Genomic DNA, 21242 nt, shown 5'->3' on the forward strand with positions numbered 1-21242 from the left:
CTATTTTGGTCTCGTCACTCCAAATTACAGTGTGCCAGAAGCTGTGAGGCGTGTCAAGGTCTTGTCGGGCATATTGTAACCGGGCTTTATTTTGTGGCATTGGCGCAGTAAAGGCTTCTTTCTGGCAACTCGACCATGCAGCTCATTTTTGTTCAAGTATCGTCATAACGTGCTCCTTGAAACAACCACACCGTCTTTTTCCAGAGTAGCCTGTATTTCTCCTGAGGTTACCTGTGGGTTTTTCTTTGTATCCCGAACAATTCTTCTGGCAGTTGTGGCTGAAATCTTTCTTGGTCTACCTGACCTTGGCTTGGTATCAAGAGATCCCCGAATTTTCCACTTCTTAATAAGTGATTGAACAGTACTGACTGGCATTTTCAAGGCTTTGGATATCTTTTTATATCCTTATCCATCTTTATAAAGTTTCATTACCTTGTTACGCAGGTCTTTTGACAGTTCTTTTCTGCTCCCCATGGCTCAGTGTCTAGCCTGCTCAGTGCATCCACGTGAGAGCTAACAAACTCATTGACTATTTATACTCAGACACTAATTGCAATTTTAAAAGCCACAGGTGTGGGAAATTAACCTTTAATTGCCATTTAAACGTGTGTGTGTCACCTTGTGTGTCTGTAACAAGACCAAACATTCAAGGGTATGTAAACTTTTGATCAGGGCCATTTGGGTGATTTCTGTTACAATTATGATTTAAAAAGGAGCCAAACAACTATGTGATAATAAATGACTTCATATAATCACTATCCTTAAATAAAAGACAGTTTTTTTGCATGATCAGTCATAATTTCACAATTTCTGCTAGGGTATGCAAACTTTTGAGCACAACTGTACAGTATATATTAAATGCAAATAGACAATGTCCTAAACTTCAGATTCTGTCTTTTATATACATTTTAGATATTTTTTACAAATACCTCTGGATGAGGTCATTTTGCCTTGTCCTGACTGGATGTCAGTCTTTTATGACTATTTTCTATTGGATGTTGCCTTGGGGCATGAGCCTGCAGTGGTTTCTCATTGGTTGGGGCTGCCACATCATTAAACAGTCCATGTTTAAGCAATGGATGTGAGGCTTCTGTTGGTGAGATGTGTCAATGGCTTCACTTCACAAAAGGGCTTTGACCTTCAGAGTTGTAACTGACGGAGCTCAAATACAGATGAAACAAAGCATTCTGGGAACATTTCTAATATCCATGAGGGCTCTAGTTGCTAAGACGAAAAGTGGGAATGTTGTGGTTAGGGTCAGAGGTGCCATCTGTAGCCAGTCAAGCACTGTACAGAGGAAGTGGGGAGTGGTCTCAGTGACCTGTTATGTGCAAAAAAACATTCTTGTGTAACAGACTGGTATCCAGACAGACACACACACACACACACACACACACACACAAACAAACTTGTTTTTATATCATTGTGTGGACTCTCCATAGACTTCCATGCATTTTATGGATTTTATACAGATCTAACGATAATTTCTATCTGCTAACCCTACCCATAAACCTAACCCTCACAGAAACCTTTTTGCATTTTTACACTTTCAAAAAACATAGTTTAGTATGTTTAATAAGCCATTTCCCTCGTGGGGACCGCTGGCTGGGCCCCACAAGGTAGGTGATCTCAGGTTTTACTATACTTGTGGGGACATTTGGTCCCCACAATGTAGCATTAAAATGTACACACACACACACACACACACATCACTGATGTACTAGAGCAGGGGTCTCAAACCTCCGGCCCATGAGATAAATCCATACGGCCTGTGTGAGTGTTAATAGTTTATCCTCAAACCCGGCCCGCAAATACATTTTTACATTTCTCTGCATTTTGTTTTGGTCTTTAATGTCCCTAGTATTTCAATAGCATGCAGAGCGGTCTGCTAGTATGAATGAGAGATGAGTCGTCAACTCAGAAAACGTCTGTCCATGCAAGATGCATAACTGTAGGCTATAACTGCACCAATAACTGAAACTGTTTACTGAGTACTATTCACTGGCGCCCTGCCTCTGCTCAGTCTGCAGTGCCATGACAAAAGACTCACACCTGTAAGTAAATGCGGTTGTCAATCCCAAACACTGACTGTGACAGATAAAAATAGACCATGATGGAAATTTTACAACTCAGTCCGTCAGATATTTGTGAAGCTGACACTTGCATGTCAATGGTAAAAAAGTAAATAGCAAAAAAGTCAGAAAACACCATGAAAAAGAACACGTCAGGCCATTTGAGGGGAGAAACAAACCCTTCGTCTCACATCTCACAAAACACATCAGCCAAAGGAGAGCTTCTAAAAAAAAGTGATCTTCAGGGACGTTCACCTGGGCACAGCAGGAGGACTACAAATTTTAGAGGCTATCAGAAAAATATTATTATTTCCACTTGAGGTAAATGAGACTTAAACGTGGTAAGAGTTACATATTCACAACAGTTTTTTATATATATTTTTTTTGCAATAAATTATATATATATATATATATATATATATATATATATATATATATATATATATATTTTTTTTTTTTTTTTTTATACATATATTTATGAACTGTTCAACTGGCCCTCGATAAAGAACACCTCCTGACTAGTGGCCACCGGGTAATTTGAGTTTGAGACCCCTGTACAAGAGGTTCTAGATGTAACAAAAGAGTGCTGATGTAACATTTCAGGAGATACACATTTATTCCTATAAATGTATTGGTTCTATTATGTAAGATATAGATCTATCATAGAACAGAAGGGTTTTGTAATGGAAGACATATGCCTTTTATGGAACAGAAGGGTTTTATGTTAGAAAAGAAGGGTTCTATGATGTAAGATATACAGGTAGTTTTATGGAACAGAATATTTCTATGATTAAACAGAAGGGATCTATGATGTAACATATAATCATATTATGGAACTGAAGTGCTCTATGATGAAACAGAAGGGTTCTGTTATGAAATAGAATGGCTCTATGATAGAGGATAATATATTTATTATTGAACAGGGGTTCTAAAAAAAAAGAAAAAAGAAGGGTTCAAATAAGAAAGATGTAGATCTATTATGGAGCAGAAGGGTTCTATGATAGAGGATATAGATCTATTATGGAACAGAAGGCTTGTACTGTATGATGTAAGATATAGATCTGTTATGGAAAAGAAGGATTCTATGATTAAACAGAAGGGTTCTATGATGTAATATATAATTCTATTATGGAACTGAAGGGTTTTATGATGAAACAGAAGGGTTCTGTTATGAAATAGAATGGCTCTATGATGGAGGATAATATATTTGTTATTGAACAGGGGTTCTAAAATGAAAAGAAGGGTTCAGTTAAGCAAGATATATATCTATTATGGAGCAGAAGGGTTCTATGATAGAGGATAAAGGTCAATTATGGAACAGAAGGGTTCTGTGATTAAACAGAATGGCTCTATGATGGAAGATATAGATTTGTTATGGAAAAGAGAGAGTAAGGACTCAATTGCAGAGAAATACAAAAGTTCATTTTGTATCCCGAAGGGCTAAATCTGGAGCCAGGAGAAGACTGGTGGAAAGGAGGGTGGAGAGGAGGGCTGGTCGGGTGACTGAGACCACTGTCAGGCAAGCAGATCAGGCAGGCAGACTCAGGTGGGAAACCAGATGTGCCAGAGAGGGAGAAGAAAGAAAGGGAAGAAGAGCCAGAGAGCAATATCCACCAGGCAGAACTGGAGAGGGAAGCCTCACTGGCCATGTGGGCGAGAGCCAGCAGAGACATAGTAGTGAGGCACTAGAGCAGGAACTGACAGACAAATTCAGCTAACACAAAGACTAACAGGGAGACCACTAAACTAACACCTTGACAGGGAATTCATCCACAACAAACTGGCACAAGACAGAGCACACAGGGAGATTCAATAGTGGAACAAACAAGGAGGGTAACGGGGAAAACCAGGTGATACAGATGAATTAATAATCAGGTAAACAAGAGGGCAGTACTCAAAACAGAACTGACAGGAAAGCATAAGGCAAGAAAACACACATGGAAACCATGTGTTCACAAAAAAGGAACAGAAAACAAGACAAAGAAAACGGCAAGAGCACATGGCAGAAGATCACAAACAGGAACCATGTGCTCACACACAACATGAGACACATGTCATGGGTGTTAGGATCCTGACACCAAAAAACAATAAACAAGACTGACTGGGGTGACAGGATCCTGACATCGTTATGGAACAGAAGGGTTCTATGATGGAAGATAAACTGTAGATCTATAATGGAACCAAAGGGTTCTATGAGGGAAGATATAGATCTGTTATGGAACAAAATGGTTCTAGGACATAAGATATATCTATTATGGAACAGAAGAGTTCTGTTAAGGAAGATATAGATCTGTTATGGAACAAAAGGGTTCTATGATGAAAAATATAGATCTATAATGGAACAGAAGTATTCTATGATGGAACAGAAGGGGTCTATGATGGAACAAAAATATACTGGCTTTAAGTATACTTAATCTTAATATAAAATAATGTAACGCATTAAGTTAATGCATTTTTCACAAATGTTTTGTGGACTCTTTAGTGCCTCCTTGCTGGCCCCTTTTGAAACTCCCTATTTTAAAATGCCTTCTCTTCTGACTGCCTCAAACAGGTTGGTGAGAGTGTGGATGAATACCGCATAACAGAATGTGCCAGCCATGTGCCTGCCATCAAGACCTTCTTCAAGGTAACAAACAGTCTCTCTCCCCTGACTAGCCGCCCTGCATCTCGTCAGCTTTCACATAGTAGTGTTCCTGAGTAACGTTCAGGGGAAGGATTTTCATATAATCACAAGGCTGTGTGTATATACAGTATTCAGCAGTTTTCCTTACTACTTCAGATAATTCTTCTGACATCCTATAACTGCCCTAACTCCATCCCTGCATAAAAAACAGCTTAGACCAGTCCAAGTTGGTTCGCTGGTCTTAGCTGGTTGAAGCTGGTTTATCTGATCTCTCAGCCTTGCCAAGCTGGTATTTAGCTGGTCTAGCTGGTCTCGCAGCCTGACTGGCTGACAAGAGCCACAAGTGCTTTATGAACTTCTGTAGGCATGGCCTTTCTTTTACCCATAAAGCCCACAGGACACACACATTTGTTTCATACTACCAGTATGAACGTAGTACAAAAGACATAAAATAAACACAATAATATTGACATGAACAAAACTGATATTAAAATCTCTCTAAAAAATAATAAGTAAACTTGTACAACGGTGTATATGTATTCTCTGGATGAAGACAGCCTAAATGAGTATTAAATATACACATCACTTGTGAAATTATATAAATAATATGTTGGGGCTTCGTTCAGGCGTGGGTTTGTTTATTAGCAATAATTAATAATTATCAAAGTATAATTAAATAATTAAAATTAAATATAATTAAAATCAATAGAACATTGATTAGAATCAACACTAGCTTATTAATCCTTCAAATCAACAATCGTCAAAGATAACTATCAATTATCAAAATCAATAGAATATTAATAAGGATTAATATCACCGGGGCACCACCCTGGAATTGGGGACTAATAAGCAGACAGTATAGCAGTCTCAATATAGGATTGTTCTCTTAGGAAAGTCGACGTCCGGAGAACATCGACATTTAAAAGGGAAACAATGAAGGCTTGAATCCGAGCACTGACATCCCCTGCCAGTCCTTGGCACAGGTGCATGCGAACAATACCAAAACTGTTCTCTTTAAAGTATAACAAAGTTTATTGATACAGTAGTATAAATTAATAATCAGTACAATGCAGTCAATAAACTTCTGACTTCCAACTACAAACTAAACAGTAACATGATTAGATATGGTAACAGATAAGCCTATAATACATGAGATGAGGGTAGAGGTGTGTGTGTGTGTGTGTAAGGAGAGAAGGAGTGTACAAATGGCGGGCGCGGCTCTCGTGGAGAGTGTGTCACGTGAAGTTTCTGGCCAGAGAATGTGGCCGTGAATGTTGGCGAAGAGACTGGTTAATTGCGTCTGCCCTTTTAACATGTGTCATTATTAGGGAAAAAGCAGGGCTCTATCGCCAAGTTATCTGTTTGCCAAATGTGTGTAAGGGTATGTTTGTGAGGGGTCTTGTGTGTGTGTGCGGTTAGTACGAGAGAGAGAGAACAGGGTGACGGCACCGAAGCCGGTTTAGCGATCATGGGAGAGACGGCAACCATTAGTTTTATCACTCAGAGATGCGGTGAACGGCTCGTAATCTGCCTGCTGGGGTTGTTGGTATTTTAATGGATAAACTCAGTGTGCCGATCTCACCCGCGATGGCGGAAATGCACAAACAGCCCAACCTCTTACTTGAGTCGTGTGAGGACGCAGGTAGAATGTGTGTTTGTCCGTCGTTTGACTCCGACTCGGTTCCTCGAAGCTCGGGGAATGACATGAGGCTATTTCCTCACTCTGTCAGCAGCCGGTACGGCGGCTGATTCTCGGTGGGTTGGCGGAGAAATCAACAGTCGACTCGGTTGAAAATAAATCTTCTTTCTTGACTTCTGCAGGCAAAAGGGTGAGACGCGGATTGCTCAGGGGTCTCCTTCGGATCCGTTAGCCTGCTCGGAGGAACACGGAGAATCTTGGCTTGTCCAGCGAGATGGAGATTATATGGCCAAAGTTCAGATATGTAGGTTACTAGATGCGGTGAATACTGTCACTAGATGCGGTGAATAAAGCTTAGGAGGAATTTCCGGAGTTTTATACTCTCGATGACATCATGGTTGAGGGATGCGTTCTGTCATGCGTTTCATCCAATAGGAGTTGAGAGTTCGATCCTTCAGAATTTCACACCTAGGTGTAAAGTGAGCAAGGCTTGATGGTATCTGCAGTCTGTTGTGACTCCCTTTGTATGGTTTTGGTGCCGTTTTTGTGTGTTATCAGGCTTTGAGTGTTCCTACAGGCCTCAGTCAGGCTTTATGACTGTGTGTAGGCCTGACTTTGTCTCCTATCTGAACACATGATATAAAAACATAAAATCATTAATAACAAGTATTGTTAGTAATTTTTAATAAAGTCATCAACTAAACCATAGAGGAAAGCATAATAAAATAAAGAGTGAGGATCTTAAATCAACCCCTTCACTTTCCGCAATCAGGCAGTATTTACTGCTATTTACAGCCACATTTGGAACCATATTATAATGTATTTCACTCTCAACTACACACATTTGTCTCATTCTCGAATACATCCTGTGTTTGTATTGCTCTGGAATGTGCTCTTGTTGGTTTTCTGCTCTCTCTTCTTCTCTCTGTCAAGGAATTTTGCACATAACCCTATACAAGATACAGTATATAGCAAGTAAATCTGATAGGGAGTCAAAAACACACTTATGTACACATACACACAACACTTTTGAATGAAAACTTTTGTTTACAGTATATAAGATACAGATGATGCAATTATACAGGTCCAGAACAATACGGCCTCGTATGAGAGAGAGAGAGAGAATAGAGAAAGACATATGGAGGTGTAAAGTGATAGTAAAATCATTGTACGCTGCCATCTGTCATGGTTACCCCGTATACTTCCATTATAAATACCGTAAATGTGTTTTTTGTTGCATGCTCATAGATTGTCAGTTGAATTTAACTCAGAATACTCCTTTAATTCATGTGGATGTGTTTCTCATTCTTAAGGTGTTGTTGTAATGAAGAAACATGACAATTTTGATTGACTTGCCAGATTCTTTCTTCTGATATCACAGTTATCTGATTTCTCAACATACCAGACTGGGACACCTTGTTCTGCTTTATATGGTCTTTCTTAACTTACATTGCTGCTTTGTTTGTACAAATGGAATTTATCCAAAGAAAAACTCACATTTTGCCTCTATTTGAATGAATAGGTGGAGTATGTAAAAAAGGTTCTCACTCACAATTCTGAAACCATAAACCCTATTAGCATGTGTACAAATGCACTCTTCTGTTTTATTCTGAGATTTCCCACTTATAAATGGTTTCCTTCCTTTTCTAGTATGTGTTAAGTGATGGTTAGCTGCATGGTGCTAGGTCTTATTGTACAGTAGACTCTTCCTGTGTGTCAGACCCTATTGTTCCTTTCAACAACCGAGCAGTGCCACTGACAGGCACCACAAAAACATTCAGATAAGTGTAGGAATTAAAGCAAGTAAGAAATTTCTAAGGAAAGCAAAAGAAGCAGGAAAGGATGTTTGTTATAGAAAAAGTGTTTTTATTTTCAGCTGTTACGTAATGGAGAAACAATCTTAGCTTTTAGGAAGTTTTATGTAGTTTATATATCTTGTGATGTATGTATGTGTCTCTTGAAGCTGTCTGAGGTTTTATTTACTCCGCCACCAAGGCAATGTTGGTTTAACATTTCCATAATTTTGTATAGTTGTATGAGATCGTCAAACATTCTTAATGTCTTAGTTTTAATGCCTTATAAAGACATCGCCTGGTCAGCTTTACAGGCATGCCAAGAATGTTGTTTATTCAATTCTCAGTGTTATTCTCTCTCTTTTCAGATAGACAACCTTTATGACCTTGCTTTGTGACATTCATCCATAATGTGTGTGTATTTGTGTGATAAATGTCAGCATGTGTAAGTTACAGGGCTCCCACGATCCTGAAAAAACTATAAATTTAGAATTTTAATTTTACATTTGTGTTCGACTGGTCTGTAAAATTCATGAATATTTATGGTCAATTAATAACATTTCCAAAGTCATGGAAAAATTATGGAAATGTTTTCTAGTTATGTGCTTTTAATTATTTTATTGACTTTATATTGCTTTTTGGTAAAGCATGCTCGCAAGCCATTGTGATATAATTTTTCATATTGCAATATTTTCAATGAATCTATCAAACTGGTTCACAATCAGTCTACGTGATTCATTAGTGAATCAGTCTGAATTTGAATTATTAAAAAAAATATAGTAATCACCAATGATTGGAAAGGACACGGAAATGTATTGATAAAAAAGCGTGGGAATGTTGATGTTACAAAAGTGTCTATTTTATTTCCATTTGGATTTAAATCTTGTTGGGTGATTTCTATGTTGATTGATGGTTATTTAAGCACATGAACGATTTTAGGCTACGTCAGGTTGGGAATTAAGTTTTATAGCGTGGGAGAGGCAGGCCCCCATACCAGAGTGTCAGTTCCCAACTAGAGCAAATACTGTATGGAACGGGACCCTTATTCCGACCCCAATACAGCCATAAAATCAGACAGCCGGAGACATCCTGTCAGATGCATTAACAGTGTTCTTGCTCAACATTCATCAGAATTAATTATAATCCTTTCTAAACTCATTTTGAGGGATCTGCACAATCTCAAACAAGACGTTAATCAATGACAAACGTAAAAACCTTTCTGTGAAAATGTTTCTTATAGGTACAGTAGACACTTCACAGATAAATATTGCTCCTTTTAATTTGCTGTTTTGTGGACAAAAAATATATAGACCATTTCAAGGAGGTAAACAATGACAAAGAAATTAGAACGCTACTGTGCATGTCTGGTCCTGAAGCATTTCCGGTAGCAGCATTTTTATAACCCAGAACTGTAAAAGCTAAATGACTAACGCATACTTTTAGGGCCCTATTTTAAGAGTGCTATGGCTTAAGTGCAGCGCTATGCGATATGTTAAATGTGCAAAGTCAGTGGTCATGGCCATGAAGTTTTGATATTTTTGTGCAAGCATGCGCTAAGTCTAGGCACAAGTGCATTGGCGAAACCACGCATGTAAAGTGCTAATGGGCTGGGTCAAGTGCAATTTAATTCTGAGGTTCTTCTCTGGTTATTGCACCATCTGCGTCCTATTATATATTCCATTTCATGTCAAGCAATGTCAATATACTGTAAATAAAGACAGCCCATTCATAAAAAAAATTTGTCACCTGGTTGAAATATGCTTTGCTCTTCTCTCCCATTGTTCATTGTTTTTAAATGAATATTTGTTATATGTTTCTATTTTTAATTTAATATGTTTTATTTCTGTACAGTGTTTTTGAGCTTTCAAAGACGCTATAGAAAATAAACATTATTATTATTATTAATCATATTGATCTACTGACACAAATCATGGCTAGTATTAAAAGTGATTGATAGCTCTTTAAAATGATCTTCTGGTGGAAATCCCAAACTGCAAATGTAGGAAGAAATTTTAGACTTTGCACTGAGATACAGTAAGAAGCGGTTCTCAAACGTCTTAGTGCAATTACCTATTTCTCAGGAAAATAGCATATTGCACTTTCATTAACATACAATACACACAAAGATAGTGCAAACACTCCAACCCATGCCCACTTGCGCTTTGCGCTTTGCGCTGGCATGAAAATTGCACTTAGAATTAGCACTCTCACGAAAATTGGATAAGCCTTAGTGCATGGTCATTGAACTTAGCGCGGCCACGAAGTCTAGCTAAAACAGAAGAAATAAGATATTTGCAAAAACTTTTAATAAGTCTCAGTCAACAAAGAACAGCAAAAGACCATCAAACGTTTACCAGAAATGACTTATCCAGACTGAAGCCCAGAGTATACTTCGGTCAAACACATACAATAACAGGATGTGTGATGAAAATTTTGCCATTAGCAGAGTGCTCAAGCACTGAATGTGTGCAGCCAGATTTATGGCATCATTTTTATATCGCCAGAACTTGAATTTGAAAAAGCCTCCGAATTCATGTTCTTGAAAAAAGAATGAGTGTAATTTGATTTTATCGAAAAATGTTGCTGTTAATTTTAAATATTTGAAAACATTTTGTGTGAATTCACCTAAAAAAAAATCAGCTTGTGAAATTCAAGTTTTAATTATTCAAGTTCATTTCAGATCGTGAAATTCAGGTCTCAATATTCAGGTTGTTGAATACGGGTTGAGAAATTCAGGTGGCGATATTCAAAGATGACATCCGGGAATGTAAGGAAGAGCAAATGAGCGTCGATGTAATCCATCATTCTCTTGGGCAATCACAAAGTGATGGAAACAGCTCAAAAAAGTTATTTTAAACAACTGTGACAACAACATTGTGAAAACACAAAAAGGTCTACTTTAGGGATACTTATTATAATGTTTCATTAATGTGTTTTGAAGAAACTGATTTACTAATCAGTAAATTGGATCCTTCACCTAACAGCAAGTTTCATCAAGAACCTAATTTCATAATGATATGGGCAAATTACAGTTACCAGTGGAAACGAATAATCAAACCACCTCTTTTTAACTGCAAGTCTGCAAATAGATAAATAAATAAATAACATTTTAGAATACACATTCTGTACCTAATTGTTTACATTACCAGTCTGGATTGCTTGAGTTAGCAGGCCATCTCGCTTTTTAATATTTTGATCAAAATTCTGGATAGTCTAACCTCATATGCATTACATTTGTAGACTACTGATGATTTGTCAGTGTCTTATTTATTATGTTTATTTTCAAGCAGACCATGTTACCTTCATGATAATACAAATCTGGGCTCCATCTATATACTTTATAGAAGTGTTCTCTAATATGTGCATTTGCATTGTATCCCTTACTAAAATCAGACAGCAGTATTCCGTTATAGTTTTTTTTTTTTTTTGTCTTGCATGTAATGCATGCGTGAAAGATCAAAATAGAAAAGTGATCATTACGCGAGTCATTTAACCTTAAATGTCAATCTTTTTGTTCCTCACATTTTAAGTATTAACAATCACCTCCCCCCCCCCACACACACACAGACACACACAAATAATAATACTGATGCCTATAAAGTATTTTTTGTCATTTCCTGTAGTTATTATTAATCAGGTATTATTATATTAATTTCCTTTATAAGACACTCAGTTCATACTTATACCAAAAAAATAAATATAATTCACAGTAATGTATGAGCTTATTGACCTGTTTCATGTGACGTCACTGTATGACCATGCTGGGGATCTGGGGATTGTGTTATCTGGTCATGTATGCATGCATGTGAATAATTTTACTTGCCTTTTCAGCAGATTCGTTCAATGTGAATTGCCAAGGAGCAGAGAAAAGATGTTTTGCACATTATTAAAAATGTAGGCTATACAGTATATAGGCTATATACTGTATATATATATATATATATATATATATATATATATATATATATATATATATATATATATATGTGTGTGTGTGTGTGTGTGTGTGAAAAACACAGATCTCCACTTTTGGCAGTTTTGACTGTTTACAATAGACGGAATGCACCGAATGACCTCTTCCTACTGTTTGAATTGTGCATCGAAATGACCAATGAAAAGATGTTTAATCAGGCTGTCTGTTTAACAAATATCTTGTAAGATTGTTTATGGGAAAAAAAATTTTCCATGCTCTTGAAAAATTTTTTTTGGAGATACATGTTTTTCATCAGACAGTGACAATATATACATTTAAAATTACTTTTGAGCTGTTTCCATCGCTTTGCAATTGTCCAAGAGAAAAATGGATTACATTGACGCTCGTTTGCTCTTCCTTGCATTCCCGGATGTCATCCTCGAATTTTGCAACCTGAATTTCTCAACCCGTATTCAACAACTTGAATATTGAGACCTAAATTTCATGACTTGAAATCAACAACTTGAATAATTAAAACTTGAATTTCACAACCTGAAAATTTTTTAGGTAAATTCACACAAAATAAATATTTAAAATTAACAGCAACATTTTTCGATAACATCAAATTACACATGAATTCAGAGGCTTTTTCAAATTCAAGTGAAAAATGATGGTATACAGATTTTTCTAACTGTGCGTACTCTGAACATGCAGTATGCGCATGCGCCTGGAATTATCCACAAGGTGGATGCGCTCACAGTTTAGCTGTTGCTGTCACGTAGAAGTGCTAGAACAGGGGTCGGGAATCTACACACTGTGATTTCCATTAGTCCCAGGCATCCAGGGAGTATCCAGCCACCGAATAACATGGTCCACATTTGAATAATGACATTTAATGGCAATCATGTTAATGTTACTAATGTAAATCATGTTAAAGTCACTATAAATGAATTGCCTCTCACTGTTGTTTTGAACAAGTTTGACAACTAACTGGAAATGTTCAAGGAACAAAGATGTCACTTTCTTAAACTGACAAATAGTCTTTGAAATTGTCTATATTCAGTGAATGGTTTAAGAGTTTGATTGACATTGCCTAATTAAAACAAAAATCTCAAAGAAAATCTCTGGCATAAATCAATGATTACTCAAAGTCCAACCAAATTTGTGTCCAGTTATTATGTTTTAGCTTGCCAAAGATATTCTGACTGACCATAGTTAGGTTAGAAACCATATTTAATTTCAGGCGAATGAAAACAAGGCTTTGAGGGATAGATAGAAAGTCTGTCAGTTTGTTGGCCAACCCAGAAGGTTTCTTCGGCATGGTATTATGTCCCCTAGGAGTTAGAGCGCAATAAAGTAAAGGAAAATGTGAATGTGAAAGAACAAAGATCATAAATCCAATAGTGATTTATTGGAAGAAGTGATTTGAGGAAGAAGAGCAGCAGGTTTTTTGGATTTAGAGTGACCCCCTGGCCCCAAAATAATGAACAAAACAACTTCAAAAGAAAAAAGAAGAATAACTAACCTGGGAAAGAAAAGAAAAATACATTCAAATTAACCTAGCTATACTAACAAAAACAGAGTGAACTATCAAACAAACAGGGCAGGTCACCTCTACAAACCCAACTTCTTTAGAACACCATATCATCAAACACTACTGATGAACACCAATACACAGAAATCTCTTGTCTCACTAGTGTTTAGAAGTACTAGGGATTGGTCTGGTGGCTAGTAAGGTGCACAAGAAGCACAAGCAGCTCGTCTTAGGCAGAAGAGGTGTTTTAGACCTGTTGCAACTAAGTCAACCAATCACTGCTGACAGGAGGAGCGTTCAATTTTCAAATCAACAGGAACATACAGAGAGCGAGACAAACACACACACACATACACTCAGATGACAGAATGAGAGAGAGAGAAAACATTATAAATTTACATACATCATAACACATGGGTTCCCTCAAGAATATTTTATGGGTTTTAGCACAAAATACTTTCGCACTGAGAAAAAATGATATGGTAGCATTACATCAAGAGACGTTTCCGTTTTTTTCTACAATGTAAATTACACACAGTCTTCTTCATATCTGTCATATCTCATCTGAATTTTGATCAGTGTGCTTTAAAAACTTGCTAACAAGTTGCTTCAAGGACTACTTACTGAAAACAGGTTGTACTGTCTTAAAGTCCTAGATCACTGTACATTTTCTGAACCCATGTTTTTTTGTTTTTTGTTTTTTTGTAGAAAATTTTATTTTCAATGTTTCGTTGGCTGAATGGTCAACAATAATGTACAGAATAGTACAACTGATTGAACACAGCCTTGTTTTAATTTGCCTCATATTAAATATTGCGTCTACATCGACAGCTGAACCAAATGTTAAACCTACCTCATTTATAACAGTGTAGTATGTGTTTGCTTCTGAGGTCTGCCTTCAGAGTATCAGTAACAAGATGAGCAACAGAGTATGAGCCACAGTGAAGTGTAAATCCCCCCAGCCACTTCTCACCGCTTTCTCTCTTCATCACTCCCTTTTGTTATTGTCTATTCATGACTAGTCTGTGCTAGTAAGGGCTCTGTCATGACCGCCAGACTGACTGCTTTTTGGTGTTTCCAAAAAATTCTGCAATTGCTGTTTGCCTTAATACACAAATAACACTCTACAGCAGTGTTTCCTAACCAGTTTTTGCATTTGGACCCAGTTTTTAGATTGGACATCAAGTGGCGACACAACACAGTACCAAAAGTGTTTATAGTACAAAAGTAAACAAAAATGTCCTAAAATCAAACATTGAAATGTATTAAAATTTACATGAACTGCAAAATGATTAACATGACATAGGCTGTATAGGAAAATGTACAATTTGTAAATGCATAGACAACAGTGTGATTTACCAGCCTAACGCATGGAACAGATTCATATTATCCATATTACCAATTGATGAATAGCGAATGGTGAAAGATGAATTTGCGCTGAATCAACATTGAACGCAGTCTTTAATGTCAAAAGATATGAAAAGTGTTTGTTTTATCACCTGTGGTCTACAACCTTATCAGAACAGATCTGTGATGCATTTTCAGGTCACAACTCACCAGTTGCAAACCATTGCACTGCACTATAACATTTGTTCTGTAGACTGTCTTTGTTAAAACTAATTTATCAACAGCATTATACATTATATGTGGTTGATTGAAGCCTAAACTGTAAGCAACAGTATGTAGACATGTAGTCATTAGGTGTGTGTGAGAGAGAATCTGTCCTCAGTGCCTTTAATACTGTCATCACCACTAAAGCCTGGGGCTAACTGTATGTCAAGGGCTTCATCTAAAGCAAGTAATAACAGAGAGTTAAGTCATTTAACTCCTCCCAAGCAGAAAGAGGGAGAAAAGAAGGAGGAGAAATTAGCCCTGGTTTTAGCCTAATGTGCTGTAGATAAAGTAATTTCAGTCACAGAAAAAGCAATGAGATGTAAACAAATTGGTCCCGACATGTTCAAGTTCTTGTGCATTTCAGAGAAATGTGGAAAGAGGCCTGTACTTTATGTAATCCATTCTAAAGCTGTGGGTTTTGTTGGGTTTGAGCCCAATTCAACACTCACGGGGCCCTCTGTCACTTCCACTGTCTCATTCCTTTGCTACTCCCTTCTCTCCCACAAACCAGATTACTCTGTCTTCTACATAGATTTGGTTAGTGGTCTGAGGGATTTTGTGGAGCAGTGATTAACCCTAGGATTCTATACTATTTAATAAACTGTAAATTCTCACTGGATCTTTTCATCTGAGTGATCCAATAGCTGTAGATGGATTCTGATGACATGAAAATGCCTTATAAGGGAAATTGTAGTATGCCCACTGTGTTGTTGTTTGACCTATACATTCTTATATCTGACCTCTAATGTACAATGGAAAATTATTCAGACCCTTAGACGGTTCTCTCATTATATGCAGTTACAAATCTTACATTGAAATTTAGCTCTCTTGTTTTTTTTATTTCGAAGCACTGTTACCCAAAAGTGATCATTTTAATATTACATGATAAAAGAAAACAGAAAACAACAAAAAAATACTGAGTATTGAGCCCTTCAGGACCATTTATATATATATATATATATATGGGAGCCTTAAGTGTATTCCTACTTGGAGTCCCCCCCTCCCTCGGGCCAGTGCGAGCCAGGGCTATCAACTGGTAAGCCGGGGCCAATAGCCTCGGACCTTGAGTCACGAGACCAAAATCGATCTGCGTTCCCACCATCGGGCCAATAGCCCCGGGGTTCTGCTATCTGTTATCTAGTTATCTAGAATATCGACTTTATACTGCATTTAAAAATTAGCTAGCTAGCAAGATAAGTTAAGGTTCACAACTGCCGAGTGGTCTCACCACTAACAGCGGGACGATGTCCCAGCACATCGTCCTTGATCTCGAACCATAGAAAGTTCTTCCTTTGAGCACCGCTTTGTCCAATGTGCATCTTAACAGATTTGTATTGTTCCCACAATTACATTTTTTTTCTCTGAACCTTTACTGCTGTGCGCCGTATAAACAACTGGGCAAGTTCAGCGATCATGGTGCTGACCCTATGACCTGACTCAGCAAAACTCCACCTTTGACACTGACCCGGCCTCAATCCCCAGCTGGCTTTGTTTGGCCCAAGGTAATCGGCGGGCCAATGGCCATTGACCGTTGGCCCCCAGGAAGCCCAGAGGAGGCAAGATGAAGCCACAGAAGTGACAGAGGGATGCAACTGGCCTTGGCATGCACTAGCACACTCTAATTTGGCCTGATATTAGAAACGTGGCTATTATAGTCTTCAACAAATTTGAATATATGAACTTCAAATTTATAAAAATTAATTACTTAAAACACAACAAATTTACAATAATATATATATATATATATATATATATATATATATATATATATATATATATATATATATATATATATATATACATGTATATATTTTTTACAATTAATTACCAATAAATAACTATACATATGAGCAATAAATGACTATAACAATAAATAAATTAAATATATATATATATATATATATATAAAACCACCTTGCTTTGTTGACCTGTTGGCTCGGGGGCCTTAAGCAGTCACTTATACCGCTTATAGCTAGAATGGCTGTGAGTCCCTGTGTCACAATAGATCAGAGTTTACACAGACAATCTGTACCCAACAACGACACAATTGTGTAAGAAGTTTTAAATGTTTTCTAACATAAAACAATGTCACAATGAATTCAAATAATTTGAATTTCAGTTATTTGGAGAAAAAAATCATGGTCAAAATTTAAATGTACCGTAGAATTTGTAAATCAGTACAATGAGAGAAGGCTGATTGTCGCAATATTTTTGCAAGTCCATTAAAAATAGTGGTTACAATCAGGCACTTTCAATGGAAGTAAATGGGCAACGCAACAAAGGTTTAATACACACTGTGTCAAAAGCATAGCCACAAGATTTAAACATTATACAGTTAACATGAGACTAGTGTGATTGAATCACTTACTAACCTTATCTGTGTTAAGTTATTTCCAATATTCCAACCACAGTGCTTCTTAAGATTTAAGGTTTAAAACATGTTTCTGTTACATTTCTACAGCCAATGTAAATACAGTAGTTTCAAGCATGAGTCTGTAATAAGCACATATAACAGTTATCATGACTTCTTCTAAACAGTCTTGAGCAGATTCTGATACAGGCTTTCTGTTGTAGCTCAGCTGATAGTGTATGGTGCAAACAACACCAAGGTCAAGGATTCAATTCCCAGGGACCACATATATAAAAATACAGTAGGAAAAAATGTAGCTTTAATGCACTGATGAAAAGTGTTTGCTAATGTTTATGCATATAAAATCTACTGTATTTTGTGACTTTAAAATATTCCAAATCCATAGCTATTGCATAACTCTAGAATATTATTTGTATGTGTGTGTGTGTGTTGTGTGTGTATATATATATATATATGAAGTTATTGACTCTAATATTGTGTCTTATCATTAAAAAAACTGTACTTTTGGTGTACTTAGAAAGCTGTGTAAAAGGCAATTCAAACACATTTTGCTTTTAAAAACAGTTCAAAACGATACTCAGTCTTTAATCAATAAAACAGCATACACAGCAAACCTATCTAAAACATTCTCCTGTTGCAAAATGCGTTCATATGGAGCAGTTTCAAAAATGTGGTCAGCATTTTTTTTTATCTCTCAATGTTTCTGTTTTTACAGGAGGCTCAATTATTTATAACAGCCTCACAGCAAGATGAAGTGACGGAGGAGAAGATTACGGCTGCTTTGGCAAAAATTCGACCACCAATGGAGAGACTGAGGAGACCCTCAAAAGCAATGGAGCAGGAGGAGACTGTGGTGAGTTACCACAAAAATACCACATAATTGGCTGTGTTAAAGAACTTCATTCAAATGTCAAATCAGTGGTCTTTTTCAGGGTATAATTTAGTGATACACATAGGGGAGATGGTCATTTTTGCTCTTTTGTTGTTTCGTTTTCTGTGCCACACCCACAGGGCACTAACTACAGGAAGACAAATGCTGCCATGGAGATGAGACGGATTAACAGAGACTCCTTCTGGGCACGTGCAGAGGTACAGCTATGTTTAGAGCTGGACAGCATTTACTTTCACCTAATACACATGGCATTTCCCAAATTGTTGCTGATTTTTTAGCCATTTTCAAGATATAATGAGTGAAATCTTAAAGGGGTCATGAAGTGCTATTTTTTATCATTTTATTATCCTCCCAGAAGTCCAATGATAATGTTATAAAAGATTGTTTGCACAAATACAGTCACAATTTAGTAATTTCTGATCATTTTCAACCCTGTTTTTGGCCCTCTGTCTGAAACGCTCAGTTTTGGCTTAAGCGCCTCCTTAAAACTTCAATGTAAACGCCCACTGTTCTGATTGGCTACAGCAAACTCAATCGGAAGAGAATGAACAAGCCCCTCAACAACCTTATAAAACAAAATTGCAGGGTTTACACATAACACACCACCAACACATTGCATCTGAATATATTAAACTGTTCATCTCAAGCACAACTGTTAACACTCAGTACCATAAACTATCAAACAGTCATGACATGAATATGTCAAATATTCATGAATGAAACGGTTTACTTACATTTTTGATGGGGTCCAAGTGTTTTTAACTGCTCATGCTTCAATAACAGTTCCTTTGCAAAGCTTGAATCATATTATGACTGGTTCACAAGCAATCCACGCTGACATAAGCTGAAAAAAAAAAACCCCACACATAGTCCAGAGTGGTGAAACTAGACGCACACACATACTGAAGGTGCACTGAGGTGCACATCTTAGTACATGTTTACATACAGCAACAATTAAAAATAGCGCAGATGTGTGAAAGAACCCATCCATGATGCGTTTGTGCTCAAAATAACAAGAGGTAGCAGTTGAATGAGACAATTGCTTCTCCCTTTCAAAGTTGTAACTTGACACCGCATCTTTTAAAAGCAGCGAGATACATGGCAGCAGTAAATGAGTCTGCGCACTTCATGTTTATATACAAAATAATTAAAAATTTTAATAAATACAAATGAGCAATATGTCATGACCTCACGAACAGACAGATTTCAAATTGACACGTTTCAGCAGGGTAGTCTTTTTAGACTGAAGAGGAAGTTTTGAGTTCTGAAATTTACAGTATGTTTTTATAGTACCTCTTAAATGTCTAAATATCAAGGAAAATTTTATTCTCCATTTCATGACCCCTTTAAAACATAATGAAAAGAAGCCAAGAAAGACTAAATTTACAGTCAGCCAGTGGGTCATTATAGCAAAAAATAAACCCCCAACAGAATGATCAAAATTTACATTATATTAGGCTAAAGGGGTGTATTTTGTGATAATGGCCAGCCTGAATGCTCATTATCCTGCTTATTAAATGGCTTCTTACCAAGTAAATAAAGAAATGGACATGAAATATTGAATTGAGTTTATTTGAATTATTTAATTATGTTAAAAGAAAGAGGCCGTAGGAATTCAGTTGCTTGGGTAACAGTAAATTATACACTTTAGCAGTCATTATACAAAAATATTTTACCTCAGAATGCTGCGATTCACCAATCAGAATAAAGTATTCCAGAGATACAGTAACTTATGATAATATACTGTATGTCAGTTAATTTCAACAAAACTCTTGTTCAAACTGCAAAATATGAATAGTGCTTGCAAATGTCTTGTAAACGTAATACGTGTGTTAGCGCGAGGAAGAGGAGCGAAAAGAGGAGGAACGTCGGAGGGCTGTAGAAGACAGACGGCGCTGGGAGAGAGAAAGAGTTTTCCAGGAAAAAAAAGAGGCTGAAGAAAGAGACCGAAAGATGAATGAAAAGCTACAGATGATTGAAGAGCAAAGGTTTGTTCTGTACACCAGATAAAAGAGGCTCTTCACTCTGTGGGGGGATAAATTCAACTTTACTTTCCTGTTGTTTATTAACAGGAGAATTCAGGCTCAGATTGAAGAAGAGACTAGAAAAGAGGAGAAAGCGAAATGGGTGAGTGTTTAATGAGTGTATGTTTTGCAACTGAGCTTTTAAAAGCTCACATAAAAACATTTTAATTTACTAGCACAGTGAAATGATTAAATGGCTTCATATCCTGTTATGATATTAGGGTTCTTTGTGTAATTTACAGGAACATCAGCAGAGAAAGCGTGAGGATGACATGAGGGCGCGACTCAGACACAGTGAATCCATAGAGAAAGCGGCAGTAAATGTATCCACTTTTTTAAATTAACCAGATTAAAGACCCCATGAAATGTCTTGACAAGCACAGTTTTCTATCTTGTGTTGATGGAAATTTGGGTGGGACTCATCCCTTTTTTGAATAGCTAATAGGCTTTCTTACAGCAAGAGGAAGTCTGTAAAATTGTAATGCATGTATCAGCTAAAAGTTAAAAGTAACATTAACTAATGTTAACTAATACAACTTTTGATTTTAAAACATTAACTTAGATTAATAAGTGCAAGTGTTGTTCATTGTTAGTTCATGTTAACTAATGTTAAATCCTTACAGAAATCCTTGGATTAAATCTTCATAGGGTCTTTATGTAAATTAAAAGTCTAGTTTCTAAATGTATTAACTGCACTTGTGCACATACTCTGTACTTTCTCTGCTGTCCGACTTTCGAAACTTGATTGTTGTGGTCAATGAAATTTC

The 21242-nt window shown here is 36.8% G+C and overlaps 1 protein-coding gene across 6 annotated transcripts in view; it reads left to right on the plus strand.

The window, feature by feature from the left end:
• The window catches only part of LOC127424501 (drebrin-like protein B), an 82051-nt gene that overhangs the window by 53310 nt on the left and 7499 nt on the right, over positions 1-21242 (plus strand). For all 6 annotated transcript variants that reach the window (XM_051669790.1, XM_051669801.1, XM_051669810.1 and 3 more), the window contains 6 exons: positions 4624-4698; positions 18275-18412; positions 18571-18648; positions 20288-20439; positions 20524-20578; positions 20718-20798. In XM_051669790.1, coding sequence (XP_051525750.1) covers positions 4624-4698; positions 18275-18412; positions 18571-18648; positions 20288-20439; positions 20524-20578; positions 20718-20798 — 579 coding nt within the window. The remainder of the gene's footprint in view (positions 1-4623; positions 4699-18274; positions 18413-18570; positions 18649-20287; positions 20440-20523; positions 20579-20717; positions 20799-21242) is intronic.

This window comes from Myxocyprinus asiaticus, chromosome 3 (assembly GCF_019703515.2).
Source record: "Myxocyprinus asiaticus isolate MX2 ecotype Aquarium Trade chromosome 3, UBuf_Myxa_2, whole genome shotgun sequence".
NCBI lineage: Eukaryota > Metazoa > Chordata > Actinopteri > Cypriniformes > Catostomidae > Myxocyprinus > Myxocyprinus asiaticus.